Source organism: Parambassis ranga, chromosome 20 (assembly GCF_900634625.1).
Source record: "Parambassis ranga chromosome 20, fParRan2.1, whole genome shotgun sequence".
Taxonomy (NCBI): domain Eukaryota; kingdom Metazoa; phylum Chordata; class Actinopteri; family Ambassidae; genus Parambassis; species Parambassis ranga.
The window spans coordinates 15,367,608-15,395,131 of record NC_041040.1 but is presented as its reverse complement, the minus strand read 5'-3'; the positions used below and the strand labels follow the sequence as shown (position 1 = coordinate 15,395,131).

The window sequence follows — 27,524 nt, the reverse complement described above, 5'->3', positions numbered from 1 at the left end:
CGTGGTAAAAGAAAGAAAGATGTGTTGCAAAATGTTTTTAATGTTAGATTGTCTGATATCTTCCTGAACCTGACCCAACTGTGATTGAAGGTAGGACAAGTAGGAAAGAAAACAGTACAGTATAACATGGGATGCAAAACCCACCTCTAGGGTGCAAGTCCAGAAAAGGATTAATCCTTGTCAGTCTTTATAGCCTTTTACTCCCCTCAAAGACACTGTTGTGGGATTAATCCTTTTCTGTTCCTTGTATCAGTACAGTATTTATACAGACATTACACTTTTACTTATGAGCTTAGAAAACGTCACCCTGATCCTGGTTCTCAGCATTGCCTCATCACCTCAAACATGCGTTGTAGCATAAAGATGGAAATTAGTGAAAACAAAGATGTCATGGCTCCCTCAGAACGTTCAAAGTCAGAATGAAAATTCAAACAGGCATACAGTGGCACTGGGAACTCTTCCAAAGGGAAGCAGTGCTTTGCTTACAACACAGGCAGGGAGATCTCTGAAGGATTACACAGCTGGCTGTCAACGGGGGGTACAGAGCTCAGGCTTAAGGAACCAGAGGATTAGAGTACAAGGGCTTGGAGTCTCGCGTCCAAACCAAGATAAGACAGCAACTCGGTACATCAACCACAGAGGAGGGTGCGTTCGCACTGTGAGCTCCGAGATGCAGGGTCACCCCCGGCACTTTATTTAGTCTGCCAGTTCCTGTGAAGGTCTTCAGCACAAGTTGTGTGAACAACGGGAGAATAATGCATTGGCTCTTTGTAAATATCTGCTCCAAGCGATTATCAATGCAATAAAGAACAGGGAAGGGCCAAGCACCTCTTGTCCTCAATAATTCCTTTATAGATGTCTTTAAATCATTAATGGTAGCAGCTTTGCACCGCTGATAAATGGGTTCAATTTAGAGGAAATCATGAATTTAATTAATTAAAGTAATTAGAGGCAGTACTCGTCCATACACACTGAGACCTTATGGCCCGAGGATCTCTGAAGGCTTTTGTCTTAATCACGGCAGGGATGTCAAATAAAAGACAAGAGAGCTTGAGGACAGTTGGAGGTGTGACAACCGTGAGCCTTGGCTCTCTCTCCAGCTGCACGGCGAAGGGCCAAAGGAGCAGTTTGAGGGCTCATTACAAGCATAGAGAATGTAATGTCAACCCAAGGCCACAGCGCTTGAATTTACTACTCACCAGTCCTATATCCAGCTGTCATAGTTCCTGTCTAATTCATGAGGGTGGAGATCAAGGATGGGATAGTCATTTAATACTGGAAATGAAAAAGGCGTTCCAGCTTAGGGAAAGTTGATTTAAATGATTTTTTTCGTCATCACAAGTGGAGGTTCACTGCAGATTTTTTCACTTTTCATTGTGAGGTGTAAATATACAATCAGGTTCTTCTCTACGTATGATGACCTGGATGACTGAGAATCTTCATCAACATACAATCAGGTACAATCTACGATAAAACATTAGAACATAAATTATAAACCTCAGTGTTAAATGTGTAAATTCTGCTTTAGGTTAATTACTGTGGACAATATTATCCTGAGAAGTGTTCCTAGTTGTTCATCTTTCCCTTTAACATACATCAAAACACCTCTGAGTATAATGCAGTGCACGGTGACATCATCACCTCAGGGCTAGAACATCATGACAGTAGAACATGTATGGCTGAACATTAGGAGCATCATAACAGCTCTATGACAGTTGTATTGGGTTAGCAGGTAAAAATTAATACAGCGGACAGTGAATATATTTGCATGTTAAAGACACAGGCAAAAACCAGCAGGCGCTTCAGCTTTCTTCATGCTGCTGCAGGGAAATATGGATTTCAATTGCAGATTTGTAGGATTGCCTGCAAAGTTACTTTCAAAGAATAGAATCCTAATTTGGTCCTGATAAAGCTGTGAACACCCCCCCACCCCCTTACGACCACCCCCCACCCCCACCCCCCCAGCACTGAAAACATGCAGCTAAAATGGAAGTGATGTCAGTTCCTTAGCAGCTACTTCAAAAATGAGTCAGTGTTGTCACACATAGAACCATAGTGGTAAAGATTCTGCTATACTTTGTCACTTTAGTGATGACTTTGATGTCCTTGTTACTGATGGAACTAGCTTAGCTCGCTGTGGTGGCCCCAGCTGTCGCCATCTTGACAGCTTCATACTCAAAAATGGGTGGAGCTACTGCAGCTGGTGCAGCTGATAGCAACATACAGTGCTTCACATTTGTCATTAAACTCATAATTTGGACAGTTAAAGGTTCAGTAAAGTGGCTGTGTTACAGAGATTTCTCTCAGTTTTGGAGCCACCCTCAAGTGGCCATCTGAGAAACTGCAGTCTTTGGCCCAGCTTGCAAATCACCTCTAAATGTGCTTTGACTCCATGTCTGAACGCGGCCTCAGTAACTTTCTTTAAAAGTTTCATATTTGCTTCGCAGTTGCAAATAAATGTGAATTAAACTCAAAGCAATAATCCCTGCTCATCTGAAACAGCGGGGAGCAGGTGTGGTTGTGCATGAATGCAATCAACTTAATTAACTCTGGCAGCTTTGAATACTTATGAAGGCCTTACAAAACGACAACGCTAGAAGAAACCGTTTTTTAAAATTGACTTCCTGTAATATATGTATATCAGAATTCAATTTTCTGGCCACGTATATATTTGTATACATTGAGAGGATGTCAGCTTTTATTAATATAAAAAGTTCCATCCTGGGTCACATCGCTCAAAAACATTTACAGTTTTGTATGTGCGAGTGGCTGAAGAATACCTGTCTCCGCTTCAGATTAGGCATGCCACATTTATTTTCATTACAGGCAGATGACAGTTGCTCGCTGAGGATACAGAACTGATTAGGAAACCTGTTTTTGTACACAGCTGCACAGGATAAATAAAAAACAAATGTCAAGATCTGATTCATCAACAGATGACGGACAAACGTTGAAGGGACACTGACAGGGCTGAATTGAGTAGCAGACGACAGCCTGGTGGAGCAGAGAGAATCTGTTTAAGATTTCAGGGTGTTCAGTTTGTTTGACATCCTGCTCACCTGACTGGTGGTGGTGCCTTTCATACGAATGTTATTGTTTGAGCGGGATGTTTGTTGGACTCCACAACCCGTAGTAAACTGCTTAAAAATAAACCTTTAAAAAGCAGAGTCCATATTGAAAGTTAATTTACAGCCTCGCCCGAGGAGTGATTTTAACTATCAACACGTAATAGAGATTCAGACATCGCCTGAGTTCTCTTTCATACAGCCATCCTTTGACCTTGGTGTTTTAAACTACCTGCAATATAACCTGTCATGACTAAGAGGTGATGATATAATCTTGGTGTCCTTCTACAACCAGTCTGGTGATAACTTCTCCAGCTTCACTGTGCCTTTTTTTTCTATTATTATATTGTTCACATCCAGGGCCAGAGCCTGTTAATTCTGCTTTATGACCAGAATGGAGGACTCTAATCTTCAATTTCCATGATCACTTCATTCTGTAAAAGCCTGTAAAATACATCCCATGTTAGAAAGTGAGAGTTTTATTAGGATGTTTGCCTCAAAGTAAAATATCACCAACTTGTAAGACAGCACTTTCTGCCATGTGCTAGGGCTCGGGTTTTCCCAGATGTGCAGCTGTGAAATATTCAAGCATCAACCTGCAATTCAAAGTGGAGAAGGGTTATTTTAACAATGTCTACGGCTGATGATTTCTAACAGAAAACGCAGCCTGTTTGGGGTAATTTAATAAAAGGCTTTTCCTCCCCATCATCATATGTATATCAGTTCTTTTACCGAAAATTACTTTGCATAAAAAAAAACCCAGACTGGAACAATAGAGCTCATTTATACTGTAGTAAATGACCTATTGAAATTGATTGGTGCTGATTGGCGCTGATTATGTTTTCTCTGTGAAATCTTCAAACGCCTTCCTTGCTTTACCTTCCGAGCCACGGCTGTCAGCTCGAGTCACGTCAACCCATGTTCAGTCGATGCATTTAAAGAGAAGTGCAGAAGGAGTGGCGTCTGATGTCTCTGCTCGCGCCTCGGAGGAAGTGTGGTAGAGAGGACAGTACTGTGCCGCATGCTGGAACAACAGTTGTCAGTTGTCAGCAGTTGAGTTTGAAAACAAATTTCCGTCTTGTAGGCTGGGAGGATGTTTGGGGATCTGGGGGCCACTGCTGGGCAGTATCACAGAATCTGGCTTTATATCGAGCAGGTTTTTAAACTTTATCTGCACAATAAAGTCAATAATGTCATGTTTTTGTCCCACTAAACTACAGACTGATAGAAAATGTAGCATTAACTCATAAACTGCCTCAGTGCACTAGCTAATACCTGGTTGGTAGTGTTATGTTGGAAAATAGATGTAATAATTTTACAATATTGGATAATAATAATGAAATTAGAATAATACAATATTAATTTGTAAAGATGCTGTACATAAGGAACATGCCTGCAGCAGATGTATAGTAAACTAACTGATGCTACTTTACAGGGTAAAAACGGTAGCTCTATAGCCTATAGATCGCATAGCTGTGTATGAATGGATGGTGTTAGCTTAATGCTTAGCTTAACGACTAACACACAGGGTAGTTTTAATTCTGACAAATTTGAAGCTTCTTTCGTCAACAAAGTTTGATTGTGCACACACACCATACCAAAAAATAATAACTAAAAACTATCTTCATCATTTGACACTGTTCCTGTCAGCATGTAATGGCCTTTCTACACTGTGCAATTTTTAGCGATCTTATAAGACAATTGCATTCACTATGCGACGTGAATCTAATAAACTTTGGTACGATCGCCAAGTTTGATGCATGCACATTGTACAATGACCATTTACTGAATCGCAGCCGATCACAGGTTACGTCGTATGTCAACATGTGAGGAACCTGTCTCACAGTGCGTCGTAAGACCACCGTTTTAGAGCCACAAAGATATCTCCACGATTCTCCTACTGCGACAGCCCAAAATCGCACAGTGTAAACCGGGCATAAGGAACAACAAAAGTTTTTGTAAAAGCTTTGTCCTGAAGAGCGGGAGTCGCTATGCCGATGTGCAGAGACTTATTTAAAGTTAAGTGCATCCTCAGAAATGTTCTGGCAGTGTCTTCTGGTGTTGTTGTGCACCTTTAAAAGACAAATACTATGTATTCTAACTAAACTAAAATACAGCAACCAAACCAGAAAGAACATGTTCACCTCACAACCTGTTCCATTTCAAAGCCGAGACTAAGCTAAGACCCAAACTAGTACACACCTCCAACCTGTACATTGTAGAAACTACACAACCACTCCACAGAAGTATCTCTCAGCACAGGAGAGCCAGCTTCATGGGACAAGACTCAGCAGTCTTTCTACATCTCAAAGAAAAAGGGCACTTTCTTCCGAGGACAACGTCCACATCTTAGACTGAAAGAGTTGTCAAGGAAGTCATCTATGTTAAGCTGGAAAAACTTTCCCTTAACAGAGGTGGTGGACTCAGACATCGTCTTTCTACCACATACAATGCAGCTTCCATCCTGTACCAGGAAGTTTCACACACACACACAGTGTCACATGTGCCTAGCATGAACAACGGGCCATCTGTCCCCCTGCAGTCACATAGTTGTTAGACATTAGACACACCTGAGCATCAACAGACAGGTAGGTATGCAGACATTTAGAGCTTTTTTTATGTGAGTTCCTTTAAATGGATTGTATTGTATATGAAATGTAAAACCTATGCCATGTGTTCATATTTTTGATGAACAGTAGTGTGTTTTGGTTCCTTTCGATTCTCAAATATATCCTTTCTCTCTCCATTTATTCCACACTAAACCACAGTTTGCCTACACTAGAATCTGACAGACTATCCTATAAGCTGTCTGTGTTACAGGGCTGCCTCTCATATCAGATATCATTTGTTTTTCATCGTTACAACTTTAATATCATCTCCCGGAGCAGTTTGTGGACTCTAAATCAGTGACTGGATGGGCTGCCATCTGTGCATGCTAGCACAGATTTACACAAATATAAAGAGTTATTTAAGAAGAAAGGGCAGGAGGAAAAAAATGCCTCCCAACTGTCTTTTTTCTTTCTCAAAACCTAGTGTCATAAAAATCTTTAATCTGAAGTTTCATTCAGCACTAATTGGAGCAACACAAAGATGTAGTGTCCTTCTGTAACATTGCTGCAGGACAAAGTTAAACTCTTTGACTTTTCTAAAACCAAAGATTCCATTTGTGTGATGTGTTAGGAGATACATAGTAATTATGCCTGGTCTTTTGTTTGGTGGGGGTGAAGTGTCTCTTTAACATGCACAGATGGGGTGCAGAACCCATTTGGCTGCTGAATTAGAATCAACAGATTGAAGTTACCAGAAGAGATGCTGGCTTCTAACGGATCTGTGTGAGGCAAATGGAAACAATGGCAACGAAATGATTTCCAAAAGGCTAGGAGTTTCACTTTAATCCTGCTGCAGCATCCCTGCAAAGCACCACAACTTAAAGTATGTCTGAAGACAGCCTTTGAGGACAAGAGCCAGTGCACAGCAACACATCGGATGTTTGGGTCCTGCTGAAGAGAGACTGCTTTAAACTCACTCAGGGAAACTTGTCTGAAAATAAAATAAAAAAACTGAAGTCGTCCTAATAAAAGAAGACAGTGTAAGGACTAATAAGATTTGCTTACTGCCTCAGAAGTTACATTCTCATTGCTTTCCTTTTTTTTTGTTTTTTCACGCCTCCCTTTTAAGCAGCATTGGTCACACACTCTGTTGATATGATGCCTATTTCCACATTTAGCTCTGTTTGACTTGGCTTCTGGATGTTGTCTTGGAAACTAATGAAGGCCTGTCTGCCCACAGGAACCATGGTAGTGCAAGTGGCAGCCACAGATGCAGATGACCCAACATATGGGAACAGCGCCAGGGTGGTCTACAGCATCATCCACGGACAGCCGTACTTCTCGGTGGAGCCAAAGACAGGTGCGTATAGAGGAAGTCTATACCACAGGTATAGAGATATTGTACTGTGAATACACAGAATCATCGGTGAGCTTCACATTTATTTTGCATTGAAGTGAAGTGAGGCTGAAGGAGAAGCAGTTCAGAATCAGATCAAACATCAACCATCTGGAGGAAGACAAAAAGGGTGTTTTTCTGACTTCATTTGTGCTTATTTAGACATAAATATTTGAGCAGCTATGACTACTCACTTACTGTCACACTCAAGATACTTTCAAAATATGATCTAATTCAATGAAACACAAAAAAGATGCTGTCTCCTTGTTTATCTATTCTTCTCACCTGGAATGCTGCAGTGGAGAATTTAGTCACAAGCATTACTCAAGAGGGATAATAGGATAGCGTGTTTATCTCCTTCTGTGTTATATATATTTACATACGTTTTCCATGTAATTGCAGAGATCATCAGGCCTTTCCTATGACAAAAAAAACGATTGGGTAGTTACACTTTTGTAGCATTGAAGGAATTCCAGTACTGAGTATCCCAAGCAATCAGCACCAGTGCTACCCGTTCAGGACACTTTAACCCCTGCAGAGCAGACATATTTGTCTCTTTTATGTGCTCACGTCCACTGGGGTCACAGTAAACATTTGCCTGTGTCTGTCTGTTTTGACGCCTACATCTGACAATACTAATGTCTCGCTGAATGTCTCATCACTATTTAGTACAGGGTTTGAGATAGAATTATAGCTCTTACCTAATCCTCCATCAACACTATATCTGAAGGCAGTAAACTGACACAGGCGCATCAATAGGGGTTGAAAGCATTTCAGCACTTTGGTTCTAGTGATGCCTTAAATCAGGTCTCTGGTCAACACAACCTCACAAGATTTATGTTTGTTTTACAAAATGCACTAACAAAAGGTATCTCACTGATGATTTTACACAGTACATAAGTGAGTAGTATACAACGCACAGTGTTTTTATAAAGGTCAAAGTCACACAATCGACACGTCTCACCCTCGATGGCTCTGTAGGAAAAACAGTGTGACCACCAACCAGCCAATGAGGCTGTTGGAACAGTGAAGTATACACTATATAAATGTTACTATATATAGACACCGTCAGTAGGTTTATTTTACAGAATCTGATCAAATAAAATGTAGCAGCTAGCATTAGCTCACTAGATCAACAGCTTGTTCAAATGGCATTAAAATGCCTTGGTGTATGTATTTAAACAAGGGTGTGTTTTAGTGCCCATAAATCCTTTAAAGTGGCTTTAAGTATGCTCATACACATGCAAATAGCTAGCTTTCAGTACACTTGAACTGCACTTTTAGCTCCGACGAATAAATGCACTTTGCAGAGAATGCAGCAGACAATCAAGTTATATAAAATTAGATATCAGTATTCAAAGTAAAAAAAAACAGTCACAGTCTGAGAAAGAAGCTAATATTAGCTGCACCTTGGCTGTGAGGTGGTTTGTTTACTCGTGTGCCATTTTATCCTGAGAAAGTGCAGCGGCAGTCCTCTGTACATCTTTATCGCTGGCTCATTAGCCACTGCCCTGCCGAGGCCCGGCTACTTCATGCAAAGCACTCTTGCAAGAAAAGAGAAAAATATGGGACATCCCATAATGTTAGGCTTCATCCTCTGCTTGAAGAACAACATATACGCACACACACACACCGCAATTTTATGAATGTGGTTCCAATTCATGAAGTGGGGAAAGCCACTGCAATGCAGGGATTTATGTCGCTTATTTTTCACGCTTGGGCAGACACAGAAATAAGAGAGATGCTCGACAAAACAAACTCAGCTGTGACCTGTAGGGTTCACTGTAAACATTCAATAAGCCCAACAACCGGAAGAAAATGGAGCATTCAAGAGAAATGAATGTATATCACAAGAAAGGAAATAACTTCATACTGTGCCGGCGTTATGGATGTGGTGTCTGAGGAGGAAAAGATGTTGTGAGCGTCAACATTCATCAAGACATTTAGCTGTGAACTGCTGCACAGTATCACAGAATTTCTATGTTGTTTTTCACTTTCTGGAGACCTCCGACTAATGAAGCCTCCCGCTGAAGCTTTCATTAGTGAACATTTCCATGTTACCACATTTTTGGGGTGAACATTTACACGTTTTATACACTCTAAATGAAAAAGTTCCTCATGGATACTATTTAAGCTCCGGCAGTTCCACTGGGATTCTTCTAAGGCTGTAAATCTTTGACTGTAAGTGAAGTTCCTTGTGTTGCTTAGAAGCTAAAACGTCTGTGGGCTAATTAATGTGTTAAAATGTTGTGATCACCTTCCTAAGAAAGAATTCATACCTGAGTGTTTTTCTAAGTTCTTTTTAATGCCATGTATGAGGCAAGTGCTTCAGACGCCCATGTTGATTTGAGCGTTGATCCTTTCAGCCAAATAATAGCTGATATTTTAGTGCAGATTTAGCTGTGAGATTGATGTCACATTTTAACAAAACGTCCAATAATATGAAGTCTCACTGAGTTTCAATGACACGTTGCCACTTCTACAGTATGCACTCAATCACAAAGTCATTGAAAACCTCTAGTTTCTCATACATCCACATTCATTGGACACACTGAATGAACTCAATCTGTAGGAAGTATAATCTCAGCCTTTGTTGACCATTCACCTACCAAACAGAAACACTTTGGTTTTGCCTTTAAGTCTAATCTGTAGCCTGTTTTAGCTAGATTAACCCTAACCCTGCCCTTTAGCTGATAAATGCTCCAAAACAGCTGGAATGTTTGTGTTTCTGGGGAATAAACACTCTTCTTCTACCCCCTTTACCACAGTACTAATATTGTCTTTGAAACTTTACCTGTGTTTCAATCCAGAGGCTACAACCTCTGGAGGACGTGGCCTTCTTGTGAAGGTAGAGCTGAGCAGTGTTAAATTAGATGGTTAGGCCTATGAAGGATTTTCTGTTTGGTTAATCATCTGTCATCTAGCAGCCTTGACCACTGCAGCTCAGTTTCCAATGAATCTTGGGATAGCTTTGTGAAAGGGACAACCTTGTCGCTCTTCTATGATGTAGTCGGCCTTAGAAGTCAGCCTCAGAAGGATGCAGCACTGAACTGAGACGTTCAGCTTTTGTCTGCTCGCTGCTCACTGTATTGTGCACAGCCTTGTATTTGGAGTAACACAGTGCATCTGTGGGACACTGAACCCCAAATTGCTCTTAGAGAAAAAAAAACACAAAACTATCTGCCAAGTGAGTTTTCGGTTTAAGCATGAAAAGTTGCTTAGTGCAGCGTTAAGCATAAAACCCAAAGCACAGAGTACACAGATAAATCCCACATTGGTACTCTTTCTGTAGGACAATGGCTGGTTTATTAACCTGTCAAACACACACACACACACACACACCACAATGTGCACCCAGAAGCAGCCCCTGGGCCCCTTGCCAGCTCCTCGGCTTTCTGCTGCCCATCTCTGTCTGACCACGACTGATTATACTTGGCTCTCTTTCCATTCACGTAGAAGGTGATTGGATCTCACGGTTATGAGATGCAATATCGGTGTCAGGATTGAATAGCGTAGATGGCCGTCATAGAGGCATGACTCCATAGATGGGACTCGATGCAGGGAAGCATGAAGACATGTTCTTTTGTTTGACAGGAGTAACCTTAATAACAACCAGCTGCAAAAGAAAAAAAAAGATGACTTACAGGAGAGTACCCTGTCTGTCAAAGGGAAGCCTGCTTTGTGTTTTTTTGAAGTCTGTATACTTTAATGAAGTTTCTTGGGGATTTTTCACCACTGATATCGCTGCCTGAAAAACTGTAATTGAGAGAAATATTAGCCGTGTTCACATGGTTACCTTCGTGTTCATCTTCATTTAGTCACCTTTCAAGAAGGCATACGTTGGGGAAATAAAAATGTATGCTACTAAAAATTGCTCCGCTGGTTCCCTTTGGAAAATTAATTCTGTTGAGTCATCAACTTTGAACAGTGTAACACCTTTTTTCTTTAGAAACATGCCACCTATTGCATTTAATGTGATTTGAGAGAATCTCAGCAGCTGATTTTAACAGGTTCATTATAAAATACCAGTTTCAAACATCTTATGTGACTGGGCATAATTACTTTATTTGTTTGAATGTCATGGATTATACAGTAGTATCCGGCTGAACAAGAACTAAAGGTAGTAGTACCAAAAAAAGCTGGCTCTGGCCATTTGAGCCGGCCAATCAGAGCAGAATGGGCAAATAAATCCCACCCTGCTAGCTGGAACTTTATAGAGCTTGAAAAACTGGGGCTTCATTTATCATATAGCGCCCAATAGAAAAAAAAAAAAACTGGCAGAGGACTGATGAAAATTTGACCACTCGCCTCCGGCTGCTCAACGATCTTCAACGATTCTAAGAATGCTTGTATCTATCGACGGCTCTTGAATGAGACTTCCAGAGACCAATACCAATTAGAGCGAGAGACGACATTTACTTAAGTGGTGTTCAAACAGCATGTCGGCCCCATAAAGTCCCCATTATTCTCATATCATGATTTTTTTAAGTCTCTCAGCTCAATGACCAGAGCTCATACTTTTCACAGCCTTGGCCGACAATTTTCATTACGCTAAGTGGATTCTTTAAATCCCATGCTCGATATTTTGAAAGCTTTAATGGGTTATGATTGCTTACTTTAAGTGGCCTGTGTTCTCTTACAGTCAATTGTGATGCAAACGAGACTTAAGTTTGTATTTAAATACCGTATGCAGTGGGTAGAGTGTGTGCTGAAAGCACAGGGATGAGCGAGGATGCAGAGATGTCATCAGATGTCGTACATTGTGTGTTCTGTGAGGAGGTCAGCGTGTCTTAGATGTTAAGAGTGATGTAGACACACAGTAGACATTTATTTACATCTAAAGAACACATCTGTGATGTTGTTTCAAAAAGTGTTGAGATGTGTGTTGAGTGTGATTGTGAAATGATATATGACCTGCACCTTCCCCTGCATTTTATCTCCTAGTTGTTCTTGTTCAATTGGTCCTTTGTTCTGCTGTCCTTTGTCACTTCTGCCCTAATCCATTCTCGCCTAGAACAGCCCTAAAGAGATCTTTTGTGAGTGTCAATAACTCAATGGATGTTAGCATGCCTACATGTGTTTTTTATGAGCTTTTATTTTGAAATCTACTCACAGAGACCCAATGTGGTAGCTTAAACTGTAAATACACAAGTAAGTTTTATTTATTTGCAACGCCCAGAGTCACATGTTCTATGTCTAGTTATATGATTATATTTAAATGTGTCACTTGTTCAGTTGTGTTAAAGTTAGAACCAAGAGAACCAAATGTGTGAGGGAAGTTGTTCAGGGTGTAGGTTCAGAAGAACATTTCTGTCTACATGGAATATACAATCCTGTAGATGCTAATCAGAAGTTTAAGACTACTTCAGACAAACCTAAGAAAACTGTGACTTCAATAGATGATAATCAAGTCCTGGACGCCTGAAGTTATGATAACATTATTTGAGCCAATAGATCATGAGAAATGTGAGCTGAGATGAGCTGTTCAATATTAATGATTTACATAATGTTTAACATAATGGTATTTTTATTTTTTACTTTACTCACTGTTTGGAGCCCCTCTAGGGAGAGGCCACTTTGAAAACCATTCTTCCACTGTATAGTCATGACACTAATAGACACTCATTTTTAGTGTCTTTTCCATAACTTGCTAAAATTTATGCCCTCACTTTAATGGAAGATGCCTGCATTAACTGTGGGTATAAACTCCAGTCAGCCATGAAATTGATAATGTAATTAGTCTTTAGTCTTGGAGGACTGAGTGCACTGCGAACAATACCTTTAAAAAGTAAACAATAAGCTTCTCAAAAAGTAGCTTCTTCAATATAACTACAAAACAGCGCCCCCTTTGGACACCTCTGTAACTGCATTACAGGTGATCCTGTTACATCTGCTGTACAGTCAGACTGTTTGTGTTAGTTTTTAACATATTGTCAATACCATGTATCTTACAGAATGCACTCTGGAGGGTTGAGACAGGAGCTTTTAGACACCGGCACCAGGATTGAGTGTTGTGGGATGAGCTTTGTGCTTCTGTCTTTGTAACTTACTAATTAGTCCCATTTGCAGCACACGCCTGGGCCATAGCAGAGGGTGACTTTGACAAAGTGCCTGAGCTGAAATACACTCTGAGCTCCGCACTGCAATACTGCACTAGCGATTAAGTGGCACAGGGCTAATGGTCGGGGGAGGAGGAGGAGGAGGAGAAGAAGGAGGATGCATGTGACCCGGTGTTAGGTGGGTAGCATCATGGCCCTCTCTCGTCTAACAAGTCTCTTTACTCTGGGTCTTAATCCCAAATTGAATCTACAAGGTGCCCTTGGGAAAAGTACTTAATCCCGAATAGCTCCAATAACTTCCTTGCAGTGCATAATGTCGGCAAAATACATAAGTTGGCATGCCTAAAGGTGCTCGGTTAAGGCAGCATTTTGTAATATATATTGATTGATAGCTTGTAGTTTTAGTTTGAAGGTGAAGCAGAATTGGTAATGCTGTTCAGGACTGTTTTAATTGATGACAGGCTCAAGGAGGTTTGAACAGCTGCCTGTAGCTTCACGCACCTCGTGTGATACGGCAAGTCCTTTAGAGACAATTATCTGTGCACATTAACACTGCTAAGCATGGCCACTTGCAAACCCCCATCACTGGAGTAACAAGAGAGGAATTCATTTAGCAGGGAACCAGCCAGGTGTCTGAATGAGAGGATTAATTACATTCTGAGGAGGGGGTATTTAAGATGTGACACAGGGTGCCTCTTGAAAACGACACGAGTATGATGTCTGAGGGAGACAGGTGATAGAAGCCTTGATGGACAGCTCTTTGTCTCCCTGCTCGGACTGAGAATCTTATTAAAGTGAAATAGCTCAAATAAAGGAAAAGGCCACGTCCAGTCCTTGTGTACTCTGCAAGCTGTGAAATTTGGACACTGAAAGAAAAAAAATCGGTTTGGTGATTAAGATACTAACATGGCCTTTTTGTGTGCTTCTCTCATAGGGTGACCAGGCATAACCACATTTAGGGTCTCTATTTTTAACATTAGCAGGACAATATTTAATGCTGGGTGACCGACAGGAACACCTCTTTGTTGTGTTACTAAATGCTAGCTTGGCTAGTGTGTGAAAAGTAGTCATGGGGCGGTTCAGGAAACTGTTCGGTACATGTGTCTCGATTTGGGGTGTGTCTTTAGTTCATTCAGGACATGCACATCAACTAATGCAGGGAGGCATTTTTTCCCACTGGCACAGAGACAAGTGTTGCCAACTTGGCAACTCTCTCGGTAATTATGGCGACTTTCCAAATCATTTTTTGTTAAAAGCAACTAGCGACTTTTTCTGGTAACTGTTGCTGACTGACGTGAAAGCACGTATCGTTCTGTCCTCAACTAGCAGCTCCCTCATCCTAAAGCCCTCAGTGGTAGTTTGAACACTTTCTGTCTATGCCACGACTTTATTCCTCTTCCCTACAGCGTCCAAAACAATTGCAAGCAAACTGTCAATTATTCAAATTGTATGCTGATGTCATTTAGTGGGACAGCCAATGGGACAGCCTAAATTTCTTACTGAGGAGTACCAAGCACTTACACAAGCAGTGACAGAATGAAAACTTCAGAGGGCTCAGCAGCAACACAATGTAATAACTGATTCTTAAATATGTTAAATGTTGGATAATTACAGGCTATATATTTTATATGATCTCCTGTATTTCCAGAGTGTTAAAAAAGCAGAAAAAAACCTTAAAAACGTAAACCAAACTCAACTGATACAAACCGAACAGTAGATTTTGTGAACCGTTCCCCCTCTGGTCAAGACATATAGGAGGACAAATGCTGCATCCCGATGGTGGGGCTGCATCCTTCAAGGATGTGGTCATTTGAGGTCAATGCTTGATGGGCCACAGGCGTAGCCATGGAAGGTCACACCAAAGCTTATTTAATGGGACAGTACCGTCTGGGGAATACTTGGTGTTATTGCAATGTTCTAAGAAAAGAGAGAGATTGTGTCAAACCCATTTTGCAGGTCAAGAAAAGTGCAGTTTGTTGTAAAGATGTTAACAAATATTTAGCTCTGTGTGAAACTTCTCAGTGAACTTGTGAAGTGCACATGTACATTTCTGTATGTCACCAACACTGCAATCACTCTGGCACCCTTCCACAACGAGGGAATATCATACAGGCTCTGGTCTCGTGGAGCGGTGCAGACATGTGAAGTTGACTCCATAAGCATAAATTCACAGTTACAAGTATGCCAAATGTGAAGATCTTTTTATAACGTACTTTAACACTCTTTAAGGACTGAAGCTTGATCAGCTGTCTGAGTGGCACAGGAATGTGTCCTAAAACCTGGAATACCTCCTGTTCCAATGCTGCTAAAGTCAATGTTTTTTGTTAAACTGGCTCTTGGTTGGAGTTGATAGATTATCTGTTTCAGCTGTGCTGTAACAGGTTTACAGTGTAAGATTAGCTTTTTACTTGGTGATCATTTTTGGGCTTCAAAAATCAAAAAGTGTAGAATGTCTCACTTAAAGGTAGGAGAATTTGAAAACTCAGTGAGAGTCAGCCAGATTTTGAAAGTAAACACACGCCCCTTTCTCTCGGAGCTCACAGAGCAGGAAGAGAGTGACAACCAGCCAATACTCTGCGCAGGGTCTACCCAGAGGATTGGCTGATGTTTTTAGTGTTTTGTAGCTTCCACAGATGATTCATATTCTTCGTTTTAATGTGAAACTGCCGAACTAATTGGTTGCTATCGGATTGTAAAGAGAAGTTACACTAATTTAACAAAAAGTGCATCACAATGAAATCTCCTACCCTACCTTTAATGACATGGGTCAGTATCACATCCTTTTGTTTGTCATTAAGCTTATTTTCTGCAGTTTCTGCAATCTTTCTGTCTATCCGTTAAGGCCAGGATGGACAGTATACAGCTATGAACAGAGTGTTTGTGACATCGGCTGAAGAGGCGTTTTGTGTCTCTGTGGGATGCTCTGACCGTCACCATGTTGGTGGTGCCACAGTCTGCCTAAACTCCAAATACAGACAAAGAGGCGGAGTATCTTGTCACTGAAAGCAGTCACAGCCATAATTGTGTGTAATTTTAAGAGAGTTGTAAAAAAATGGAACCCTGTACAGTTGTCACTAAGAGGGAACCTATTAATACAGACCTGTTTTTGAACCAGGCTGTAAGCATGTTTTCTGCTGTAAAGCTGTTAATTTTAACATGAGTGTCTATGGGGATTTACTCACTTTTGAAGCCAGCCCCTAGAGGCTGTGGGCTGAACTACATTTATAACGCCTCTGTATGGGCTTCACTTCTCAGCCCTGCAGGTTTGCTGCTTGGAGGAAACCTGTGAGATGCTTACTTGTGGGTGAGCTTAAAAAAACGTGTATCTTTGCTGCACCTTAAGGAAAAGCAGGATCAATAGTAATGGTAAATGGAGCATAAGTGATCCATAATGTGCATGGATGCCTAAAATCTAATTATTATACAATATCATGCAAGACTACAGATTAATTTAGCAACAACAACAAAAGAAAATACATGACACTTAAAATGTTCTTGTTCTTTTATACTAAGACATAATCTTGGATATTTTATTGATACATAAACTGTCCCCAGTTTTTATTTCTCTGTCCTCTTCTTTGAGAAGTGTGTGTGTGTCGCTGTGGCTTTGCACTGCTTTTCTTGCTGCACTAAATCAAGAACATTACAGCTGAAGGCTAGATATAAATCTGGCTGCCTCCTGCTGTTCAGGCAGGTAATATAGAAGGGGGGGTGTATTTTTTTTTAATTCTAAACACAAAACAACACACACACTGTGTGTACAGAAACATTTTTCCCATCAGCTCAGACTGACACATGTCCTGCTCTTTTGTAGCGTAGCACCATGTGGCCTTTTCACACTCATGGATCCCTGTGTAAGTATGGTGACCTGTGATTAAAGCATGATGCTTGAATGTCACTCAGTAATAAACTACCCGGGCTGCAGGTTTTATTCCCTGTTTGTATGGCCTGTTTTTTTTTTTGTGTTGTGGGATCTATTCCTTGTAAGCGGACCGCCCGGGGGTTTAGCAAATCACACACACACTGCACCCTTCATGTTTAAGTGTTCATCACCTTCATCAGCACCTCTCATAGCTGCACGCAGAGCCAGAGGGTTCCTCCAAAGTCTGCACTTTTCTTTCTTTTCTTTCATTTTTTTTTATTATTTCCTCTTCCACAAGACAAATGTCAAGTATCTGGGCTTTAGCAGGGAGCGTGGCCCACCCGTCTGCCGCCAGTGGTGTGGAGACAGCTAGATAAATGCGCGGCTACAATGCGTCTGGCTTGCACCGGAGGCAAGGAGTCACGGCGCACTGCGAGGCCGCGACAGAAGGATTTTAATCATCGCCTCTCCCCAGGAATGACACCAGCGCCGCACGGGGTAACAGAGATAGAGAACAAGGAGGAGGGCGAGGGTGGTAGTCAGTGGTTGGTGCTGGCACCCAGCAGACAAACAACAGCCTTGCAACATCGCCGTGTGGATTTGCGGTGTGTGTGTGTGTGTGTGTGTGTGTGCTTCTGGCAAGTCGGGAAAGAGAAAGATGTTTTTATTTATTTATTTATTTATTTTGCTGCTCAGTGGAATCAGTATTCATGGCATCATTAACCACAGCCAATATCTCTCAGGCACCAACACACCCAGATGATATTAAATAAGTACATCAATTGTGTGTGAAGCCTATCTATGGTTTAGGAAAAACATTCATCTGTCTTGACTGTTTGCCTGCACAAAGTTTACATCTTATTATTTCACCTTTTTTAGGAGCCTGTCCGATGCAGCTGTTATAATCCAAACCATTATCCAGCTTCCTCCTCGGCTTTGCTTCTCCTGCATGTTTAAAAGATTTTCTGTTTCAAGTCTACACATGCACGCTTTTTGTCCCCGTCGTGATGTTGTACGGAGCAGAGAACAGAAAAGTTTTGTTCTGTTTGTGTCTCAGCTAGTTAGTATTTAGGGAGCTTTGGCAGGATTGAAGGCTTGAAGTAACCTTTTCTGATGCAACTCAGTAAACAGGGTTCATAGGTGTCACTGCAGCAGGCACCAGAGCAGTGGTGGTGCTCTTTAATTGGCTACGAGGTTACACAGTGGAAGAAGCAGCCGAGGAGCGATGAATGGATGGATGGAGGGAGGATGTGAGGGATAAACAGAGCAGATGGGTGAATATCCACAGCACACACAATAGATGCCGAGATTCACAGCATAAAAGCATTAGGCTTAAAAAAAAAACACACAGATGACATGTTTTGACTTTGTCATTGAGGCTTAAACAGAGGAGAGAGAGAAAGGCAGCTGCGCCCTCCCTCAGCACTGTATGACAATGTCCCGCTGCTCATTATTGGATGCATGACTGAAATGGTGTGTTTTGTAGAGCAGCAGCTAAAGATTATTGTTTTATTGACCAACGTCATCCCACTGTAAGCCCACAAGCAGAGACTTGAGAAAAAAGAAGTGAGCAGCTCACTATAATTTAGTAAACTGAGCTGTTTACTCAGAGCGGCCAATAACAGTTTTTAACTGGTGGGAATGTAATGACATTAATAAAGGATGGCAGAGAGAGAAAATTAAACACTTAGTTTACACTTAGATTGTTTATTTTGTAATACAACCACGATTGACTTCCAAAAAGCAAGTCATTTTATTCGCAGTCTTTTGACCCACTTTTCTTGGTTTGTTTGTCCTTGCTCCTCTTTCTGAGATGTGAAATCTGACTGTGTTTGTGTTTGCTTTTAATTTTTACTCTCCTGAGAACCCGACTTAAAATCTTTGCTCGAGGAGGAGGAGGAACGGTGGGAGAGCCATGCGGGGCTGAGGATGTACTTTTGGGTTAGAGAGGAAATGTTTTTATGTGCGGACTATTTCTGCATTAACCTTTATCACCTGAATGAGGCTTTGTGCGTAAAATAAACAGCACACCTGCCTTCTCATAACACACAGACCTTATGTTAGGACATGCCTGGCCCTGTGGCAGCAGTTTATCAGGTATTTGTTGGGGATTAACAGCAGCCTGTCTCATAGCCCTCGTGTAGTTGTGTGTATGCTGTTTGCTGGATGGGGCTGGCCTCTAAAGGCCCATACACACAGTCTGCTCATTGCAGCTCTGCTACACTTTTATTCCACCTTTCTGTGCTATCTGAGACACAGAATGGCAGAGCAATGTGTATCGCCTATGACCCGGCATCAGAAATAGTAATAGGAGCTGGATCGACTACTGTGGGAATGGGTACACCTCTGACCACTTCTGTGTAAACAAGAAGAAGAAGAAGTGTCTCATGTCTCCCAAAAATGGTGGAGAAACTTGTTGTAGATGGGATAAGTTTTCTTTGTCACATAAGTCCCACTGGTGTATGTGTGAACGAGCAATGGTAGCGCATAATTGTAGGCCAGTCCCTGTGTGTTTAACCCACACTATGATATATTTTATATATTTAACACTGACATACATGGTGTAAATCAAACAGTAGGGGGGGCAGGACTCTGTGTGTCTTTATCCATAGTCTTTACATCCCCAGATGTTCATGAATGTTCATGAATTCTGTTATTTTATTATTTTAGGACTTCATTGAAAACAAACTGTAGTGCTAATGCAGCTCTACATTCTATGGTGCAGATCAAAGAAATGGAAATTTAAAAATCAAACAAATTTAGCTGCCTTAAATCCACCTGAGGCATCATGGGATGTTTTTACTATGTTTTACTATATTCAGACTTAAATATAACATTATTAGTGATTTTAGGTGCTTTCAATGACCTCATAAATGTCCAGAATTCGGGTCTGTTTATGGAAAATATCTTCTAAATCCTCCCTCAATCACTGACGTTTACTGTATATGTTTGATTTTTGTTCTATGTAGCTCTGTTAAACCTCCTGCACTCTGGCTAAGAATAGGTTAATGAGACTGTTTCAACAATAACGGTGCAGCCTAACAAATGCAGGATGCTAAAACACTCTGTAATTTATCCAAACATTATACTGTAAATGACCCATTGTGCGTAAGAAATGATTGATTAGCGGCGCTTTGTGTGAAAAATAGAATTGATTCTGCTTCAGCTTCAATCAGCAGACATGTTTAGCAAACACATTTGAATGCTTCTCTGTCTAAAAACAACACTGTCACACTCATCAAGGGCACCGCTGATTGAGAATTGTGGCGTACGTGTAATGAGCAAACATGCGCATTTCTTTCTCCCTCATGAGATTGGACCTCAATTACATGTCATTTTTTTGTGTAATTTAAAGGATTATGGGAAATTCTTCAGGTGCCAACTGGAAGAAAGAGCCCCCTTTGATCTGCTTCATCAGGCTGTGAATGCGATAAAGCAACTAAAATGATTCATTTATTCAGGACCTGTGTGCTGTGGCTTTGTGAGGCTCTTAATGAGTAATCTTCCATGTTCTGTAGGAATCTTTAATAAGTGCCGTTTAATGAATGAAACACATTGTGTGGTAAGTCATTAACTTTGAAAGCAACAGTGATTGCTTTTGAAGGATTAGGACACTTTTCTTTGCATTTAAATGCGCTGCGTTAATTTTTCTGGAATTATCATCTTTGCAGTCAAGAGATAAAGTCAAGATTAGAAAAACACCATTAATGAAAAGATTTCTGTGAGCTTTTCAGTATTTTGTGAGGGCGTTACAACATCAGCCGGGCGGCGGCGGCAGCAGCTCAGGTGCAAACAGACAGCTGCTGACAAACACCAGTCATTTGATGCCAGTGTTGTCACATCTCTCGACATTTTCTGATACAGATCAATCATGACAGGAGGACAGACAGATAATGCCGGCGCCGGCGGCTAAAACATCCCCTTGTATGTGCTCACTTCTCTGACAGCGTCTTAACATTAACCTCATCATACGTCAGGCCACTAAACTGTTTGGAGTGGCGGCGCATTTTAGGGCACACAGGAGACACAAATCATCGCTGGTGTGTAAACAAGGGACGAGCCACTTTAGACCTTTAGCACAAGTCACTGTTTTCATCACTGATACTTGAAGGGCTCATTTGAATAGTCTTTTTCAGTCTAAATTCATATTTTAGAATCTCAAGCTTTGAAATGAAAGGACCCTTTTTAGGACTCAAGTAGTCTACTTACAAGCTGAAATAATTTTAGGGTAAGAAGTGTAATTTTGCTGATGTCTTGTCTGTTGGCTTTTTTGGTGATTTTGTAATAAAAACACTTACAGTGAACAACCCAGTCATTTTGGTGGATGAAAAACTAGCTAAAGATGGAAACAACAACAGCCCTATAACATATTGTTTGAAGCATATTTTTGACCTGACCTTCACTGATCCCCAACAAGGCATATGTTTTACTTCTTAGATGACCATGGAGCAAAATGGATAACAGGAAAGAATAAAACACGAAAACATACATAACAATACAGCAGCTAACAGTATAACTGATATTGTTTAACAAATAAATGGATCAAGTAATTCTAATAAGCATAAACATGCCAGGCAGTGTATGTGAACATGCTTCAGTTTATTACATATGTTTAAGATTAAAAGGTTGGAGACCTTCCACCTGAATCCTCTTTCTCTCTGGCTCTCGCTTCAGGTGTCATCAGGACGGCTCTGCCTAACATGGACCGGGAGACGAAGGACCAGTATGTGCTTGTCATCCAGGCCAAAGACATGGTGGGCCAGATGGGCGGCCTCTCCGGCACCACCTCTGTCACCGTCACCCTCACCGATGTCAACGACAACCCGCCTCGGTTCACTCACAGTAAGACTCTGTTCCCTGATTGTCCCTACAGGGTTGATTAAGCTTGTGTGTCATGTTTTCAACAGCTACTCAGCAATCAGAATAAAATCACCACCTCCATGGGTTGTTTTTTTTTTCTTTTTTGGTTCAGCTGAATGGAGCTTACAAGATTTATTATCACTGTAAAACCACTTGAATTCAGAGAACATAAGAAGGGCACATTTGCACTATATGCAATGAATGCAGTGGTCTAATAAACTGATATTATTTCACCCTAAAAAAGAAAGCATGGGAAACATTTACTGTATTATGAACTAAAACAAGAATTATGGTAAAACAAACTTTCACATTTCCTACAAACAAATCATTCCCATTAAACCTTCACCATTACTCGTTACCTCATCCGTTTCCTATGCTTATAATAACCATGTTCTAATCTCATTCCCTCTTTATCTTTGCGACGTGCCTGCTTTTGTGTTTTCAGCAAACAATTGGACTTTTTTTTTTTTTACAACCAAATTAAAAACCAGCCTTTTTTGCAAGGTGTGCACCTCCCTGCTTTAGTCTTCATCAGAGCCGGTGTTTGCTGCAGTGTTGGATACCAGGATCAATCAAGCTCCGTTTTTTTGTTGTCAGCCTATTTCACGGGCTGCTAATGGGTTCCAGGCCGAGCTTTGGGATTCAAAGGCATGCAGTGCTTCTCATGATAATCCGAAGCGCCGGCAATCGGTTTACCGCTGATAGCCCAACCACTGTCTGGCTGGTGCACTCACAACTGGACTGCCATGAAGCTGAGTCAATTTGCTGATCCCTGGGGGGGGGAGAAAGGTTCAAGTTTGCACAACAAGTCATCAATGTCGTTTTAACCCAGTGCTGTCACGCTGAGTAGAAAGAGACTTTGGAGGAGTTCTGGGTTTTGCTCCTGCTGTCGCACTCACGGGGTCATGGGTCAGAATCGATACACTATTATGGAGTATCAGAGCTGATAGAGTCTAGGAGCAATAGCATGTCCAAGGGGAAAGAAGGCCAAGGTTAGCTCCGTGAGAGGACAGGCTTGGAGGAGGCGGGGGTGGGGGGTGGGGGTGGGGAGGTAGGTGCAGGGGCAATACAGAGGGAGGAAAGCAATTTTTTGGTCTTTTAAAGAGCTGCTATTCCACGGCAAATTAAAAAGCCATTATAAAGATTACATGGCGGCAAACAATGTCAGGCAGATTAGCATTTAGACGGTGGCTGAGGGAGACACTGAGAGGAACACAGAAAGGTCTGGTAATGAGCTCTGCCATGGTGATTGGGGAGATTATGATTATGAATATGATTCCCCTCTTTATTCTTATAAGAGTACTTTAAATCCGAAGGGTCAGACAAAAGCTCAGAGAACACAATGGAGAGTTTTGGAGTAATAGAATCTTTGAGTGGACATTTCATCCTGTGAAATGTACCAAAGGAAATTAAGCGTGACTCCTGGTCCTGGTGTGGTTTTTTTTTCCCCCTGTTACTTTCTTTTTTATTAGTTGCAGGGATAACCTGTTACATTCAGACAGTATTCAGGAAGTTTTATATTACATTAAACTTACAGACACGTGAAGAAGAAAAGTTGGTCTTTGATTTTTTTAATTGCATATTTCACTTTTCCGCCTCCTCCACTGAGTGAGAATGAAGTGGAAGCAAAGTGCTCTAAACCATGTGTGTTCCTGCTGTGTGCTACACCAGCTGAATAGCAAAAGCAGAGCTGCTTGAACATGACATGAAACTAGACACTGTAAGCCAACAGTTCAATGGGTGAAGTGCTAAAGCAATGAAAAGTTGTTTAAATTATTGATATTGTTACACATTGATTGATATTGATGTCACAGCAAAGTTGTATAGCAAAGCTGCACTGCTTGAAGGGAATTGGTATCGAAAATAACACATCACGTTAACTCTTTCCTTTTCCAGAGAACTATCAGTACACGGTGCCGGAGTCTCTGCCCGTCAAATCTGTGGTGGCCAGGATCAAAGCAGCAGATGCTGATATAGGATCTAATGCCGAAATGGACTACAGGATCATGGATGGGGATGGGCCGGGAATGTTCAACATCACAACAGACGAGGACACACAAGACGGGGTCATCATCCTCCTGAAGGTACGGCTTCAACAGCGGATTGTTTTTTTTTGTTTTTGTTTTTAACAACATAACAACAACTCTCTGGGCAGCTCGTCAAATTCAAAAAAGAGCCAGTGAAGCATGACTTGTTTGTACGAAGACCAGAAAAAAAATATTGCTCAACCCTCGCTCTTGAAAGTCAGAGAGTCAAGGTAACAATTTCAGCCTGTATGAAAGCTGGCGGGCCGTTATGTTTGGAATATGACAGATTATATTTCTACCTGCTGCTATTAGATTCCATTCTCTAAAAGGCTCATTTCTGTGTCCTTCGTCTACACATGGATTACTAAATGTGTTTCATTTCACAGCTAAATATAGCTCCCAACAAACACACAAGCTGCTCTTGTTCAAGAAACATTTCTTTAAAATATGATGTCATTAGTCGGGTTGCATGGATCTGGGGCAGAGTGTACAGACAGTCTTAAAGAAGCAGAATCAAGCACTGCCTGCAAGTAATGAAGGTATGGGATGGACAATGATGTTACAAGGCAAACTTCTCCCATCTGCAACAAATTTCTCTCATGTCAGAAGCGCCTTACTCAACTGGTGCACTCATTCACATGGCCATGAGAGGGCGCATTGCTACTTAAAGGTAGGGTAGGAGATTTCATTCTGATGCACTTTTTGTTAAATTAGTGTAACTTCTCTTTACAATCCGATAGCAACCGATTAGTTTTGCAGTTTCGCTTTAAAACGAAGAATATGAATCATCTGTGGAAGCTATAAAACGCTAAAAACATCAGCCAATCCTCAGGGACAACCCTGCGCGGAGTATTGGCTGGTTGTCACTCTCTTCCTGCTCTGCATGCACCAGAGAGGTACGTGCATGATGGCCGAAGTCACAGACTGCAGTTCGTCTTCAGGTAATGCGTCAATGTGATTGGGAGGCGTGGCTTCAGGGTGAGCTCCGAGAGAAAGGGGCGTGTGTTTACTTTCAAAATCGGGCTGAATCTCACTGAGTTTTCAAAATCTCCTACCCTACCTTTAAACAATCACTTAAAAAATGTGAACAATACTGTCATTTTCTAGTTGAAAAGGGACTGAAAAAGTTCCTCCTTCCGTTTCACCATCTCTGTCCACGTCTCACTGTGTTTAAAATGTCTTCAGCACCTTTCGATTAAGTGGTAATCACTAATGACAAATCAGCATTGACTGTCTCCACCTGCTCTGATCAAAGCAAATCACTCCAACTCCAACATTCACTACCCTAACAGCTCTGGACTCAAACGTCAATCCAGACACATGAATAAATAAACCCAACGTAAAAAGCCATCTATTCATTTATATGGGAAATGAGTTGCACATTCTTACCTCAGTTTTGCATGCTACACAGCTCATGGTCAATACATCACATTTCAGGGTTTCAGAGGGCTGGAAATGGTTTCTCCCCAGGGCCACATGGATGTGACAGCTCATTGCTGTCGCTCTTTTTTTGTAGGGCAGCGAGAGCCATTGTTGGCCACAAGCACTTCTTGTCAGATGGGCCAATTTGATCCTTTGTTTGTTTTGCACTGTGCTCAGACAATTACAACATGGGAGAAACTCTCTGACAATGACAGTGTCAAATCAATGTTCTCCCACAGTATATTATATGTTGCAATATGGAGTTCAATAAGCCAGACGAAATGTCAAAATGTTTCAAAAGCATTCATTTCAGAATGCTTTTCACCATGTTGTGCACCTTTCTTGGAATCAATATGATTGCTTTCATGGCACAAAGTTACTATAATCCATCACCGTGTTACTCTGTTTAAGTCTGAGTGTTAAATTGTAATGGTTCCTTGGAGTCCACATCCTTAATTGTGATCAATACCCCCGCAGGGATGATTTACACATTTACATACATATGAGCTGCTCTTTTACAACGTCTGACTAAGAATGTCAAAAGTGCCACAGTGTTTATATAATTCATATTTCTGCAGACGCTCAGATTTTGACGAGAAAATGCTTTGTGTATTCTTCCCGTCTCTCTTCTCCAGCCTCTAGACTTTGAAACAAAGAGCAGCTTTTCTCTGAGAATCGAAGCCACAAACAGGAATATTGACTCCAACTTCTTGAGCTTGGGCCCATTCAGCGACACAACATCAGTCAAAGTGACAGTGGAAGATGTGAACGAGCCACCGCTGTTTTCCACGCCACTTAGCAGGATGGTTGTTTCTGAGGATGCCAGAGTGGGCACGTCAATTGGGAGAGTCTCTGCCCACGACCCAGATACCACCAACAGTCCAATCAGGTAACTAACGATCTGCTCACTCGCTGTTACACAGCAATAAAGGACAGGCATTTAATAAGGGAAACATGCTTCCTCATTTGAAGTAGCAATTTGTCAGTTGTTGAAAAAAATCCCCGTTATGGTGCTATACCTAAAATATCCTATAAGACTCTAAGAGGGTGGTGGTGCTTCGTGGGTTTTTGTCAACTCAATGCTGGTTTCTAGTTGTCATCATTAGTGTAGGATTGGATCAACTTCACAGTTTCTATTATTTCTAATGTTCTAGATTTCTACATATATATACATTTTTTTTGCACTAATTTAGCCATTGTTTGAGTCACAAAGTGTCCATGATGAAGCAGCCTCAATATCTCAGGACTGTTTAACAATAACAAACACCTTCTGGAGAAAGGAACTACACTCTTCTTTTACAATTTACTCCCTTAATATCATAGACTTCTGTTCGAAAATAATCTTACAGAGTTTGTTTTTGAATAAATGTACTCAAAACATCCAAATAACTCGAAATAATGGGGTTAATCCATTCAGCTGCTCCACATTATCTGCAAACACAGAATGTGTAGACCCTCGAAAGTCCCCGCCGTGGCTGTCACAGTGACAGTGCCAGATGGTGGGAGGGCTAAGGAGTGCAGCATTTGCAAAAGTGAAATGCCATCTTGAACAAGAGAAGGGCATTCCTGCAGGAGGGTCAAGGCTCAACACTTGTGCCGTGGCATTTATGACTCAAAACAAGCACTCACATTGTCAATCTGTGCCGTGTGACTCTGAGATCCCCACCTATTTTGCATTAATTGAATGAATATTGTGTGGTATTCATGCCTGGTCTGTTAGGATTGTTAGTAATCTTAATCAGAAAATCAAATTACTGCACCATTGTAGCTGTAAATTGCTCCTGTGACTGTTATCAGTGCCTGCAATATATTTCACTACATCTGTTGAAATTAAAATTATTGTGGAACTAATGCAGCCACAAGAGTCAAATTACATTGCAATAATACCCTTTGGATGTACGCTAATTGAAGTTGTAATTTTCTCTAGAAATAGGAGTTGCTGTGTATTGAAAGGGTTTGATCAGTGTTGTGTGCTGAGGGACAAGTAGACAGTCTTCAGTTTTATCAAAATTGTAATAGGGTTTTGTTTTATTCATGCTCTAAACTTCGATATTGCTGCTGCACATTTGAATTTAGAGCAACCTCCAGACTTATCAGGGCTTTTTTAGAGAGCGATTGACAAACATCTTATGAGCTATACAGAGTGTGAACACGGTGTATTGATGTTTGAATAAAGCTAGCTTTCTGTATCAACTGAAAAATATCTATTGCACTGTTTGATGAGAAAAAAAATCATCATAATCTCCCCTCAGAAAGTAAAAGAAACACTAAAATGTCAAATCAA

At 41.1% G+C, this 27,524-nt stretch overlaps 1 protein-coding gene across 2 annotated transcripts in view; it reads left to right on the top strand.

Annotated features, from left to right (window-relative positions):
• The window catches only part of cdh7a (cadherin 7a), a 98,158-nt gene that overhangs the window by 39,604 nt on the left and 31,030 nt on the right, over positions 1-27,524 (top strand). Inside the window, exons 3-6 of one of the 2 annotated variants that reach the window (XM_028432840.1) lie at positions 6,855-6,974; positions 21,606-21,773; positions 23,688-23,875; positions 25,876-26,129. In XM_028432840.1, the coding sequence (XP_028288641.1) occupies positions 6,855-6,974; positions 21,606-21,773; positions 23,688-23,875; positions 25,876-26,129 (730 nt within the window). The remainder of the gene's footprint in view (positions 1-6,854; positions 6,975-21,605; positions 21,774-23,687; positions 23,876-25,875; positions 26,130-27,524) is intronic. The other variant, XM_028432841.1, reaches the window with a different exon arrangement.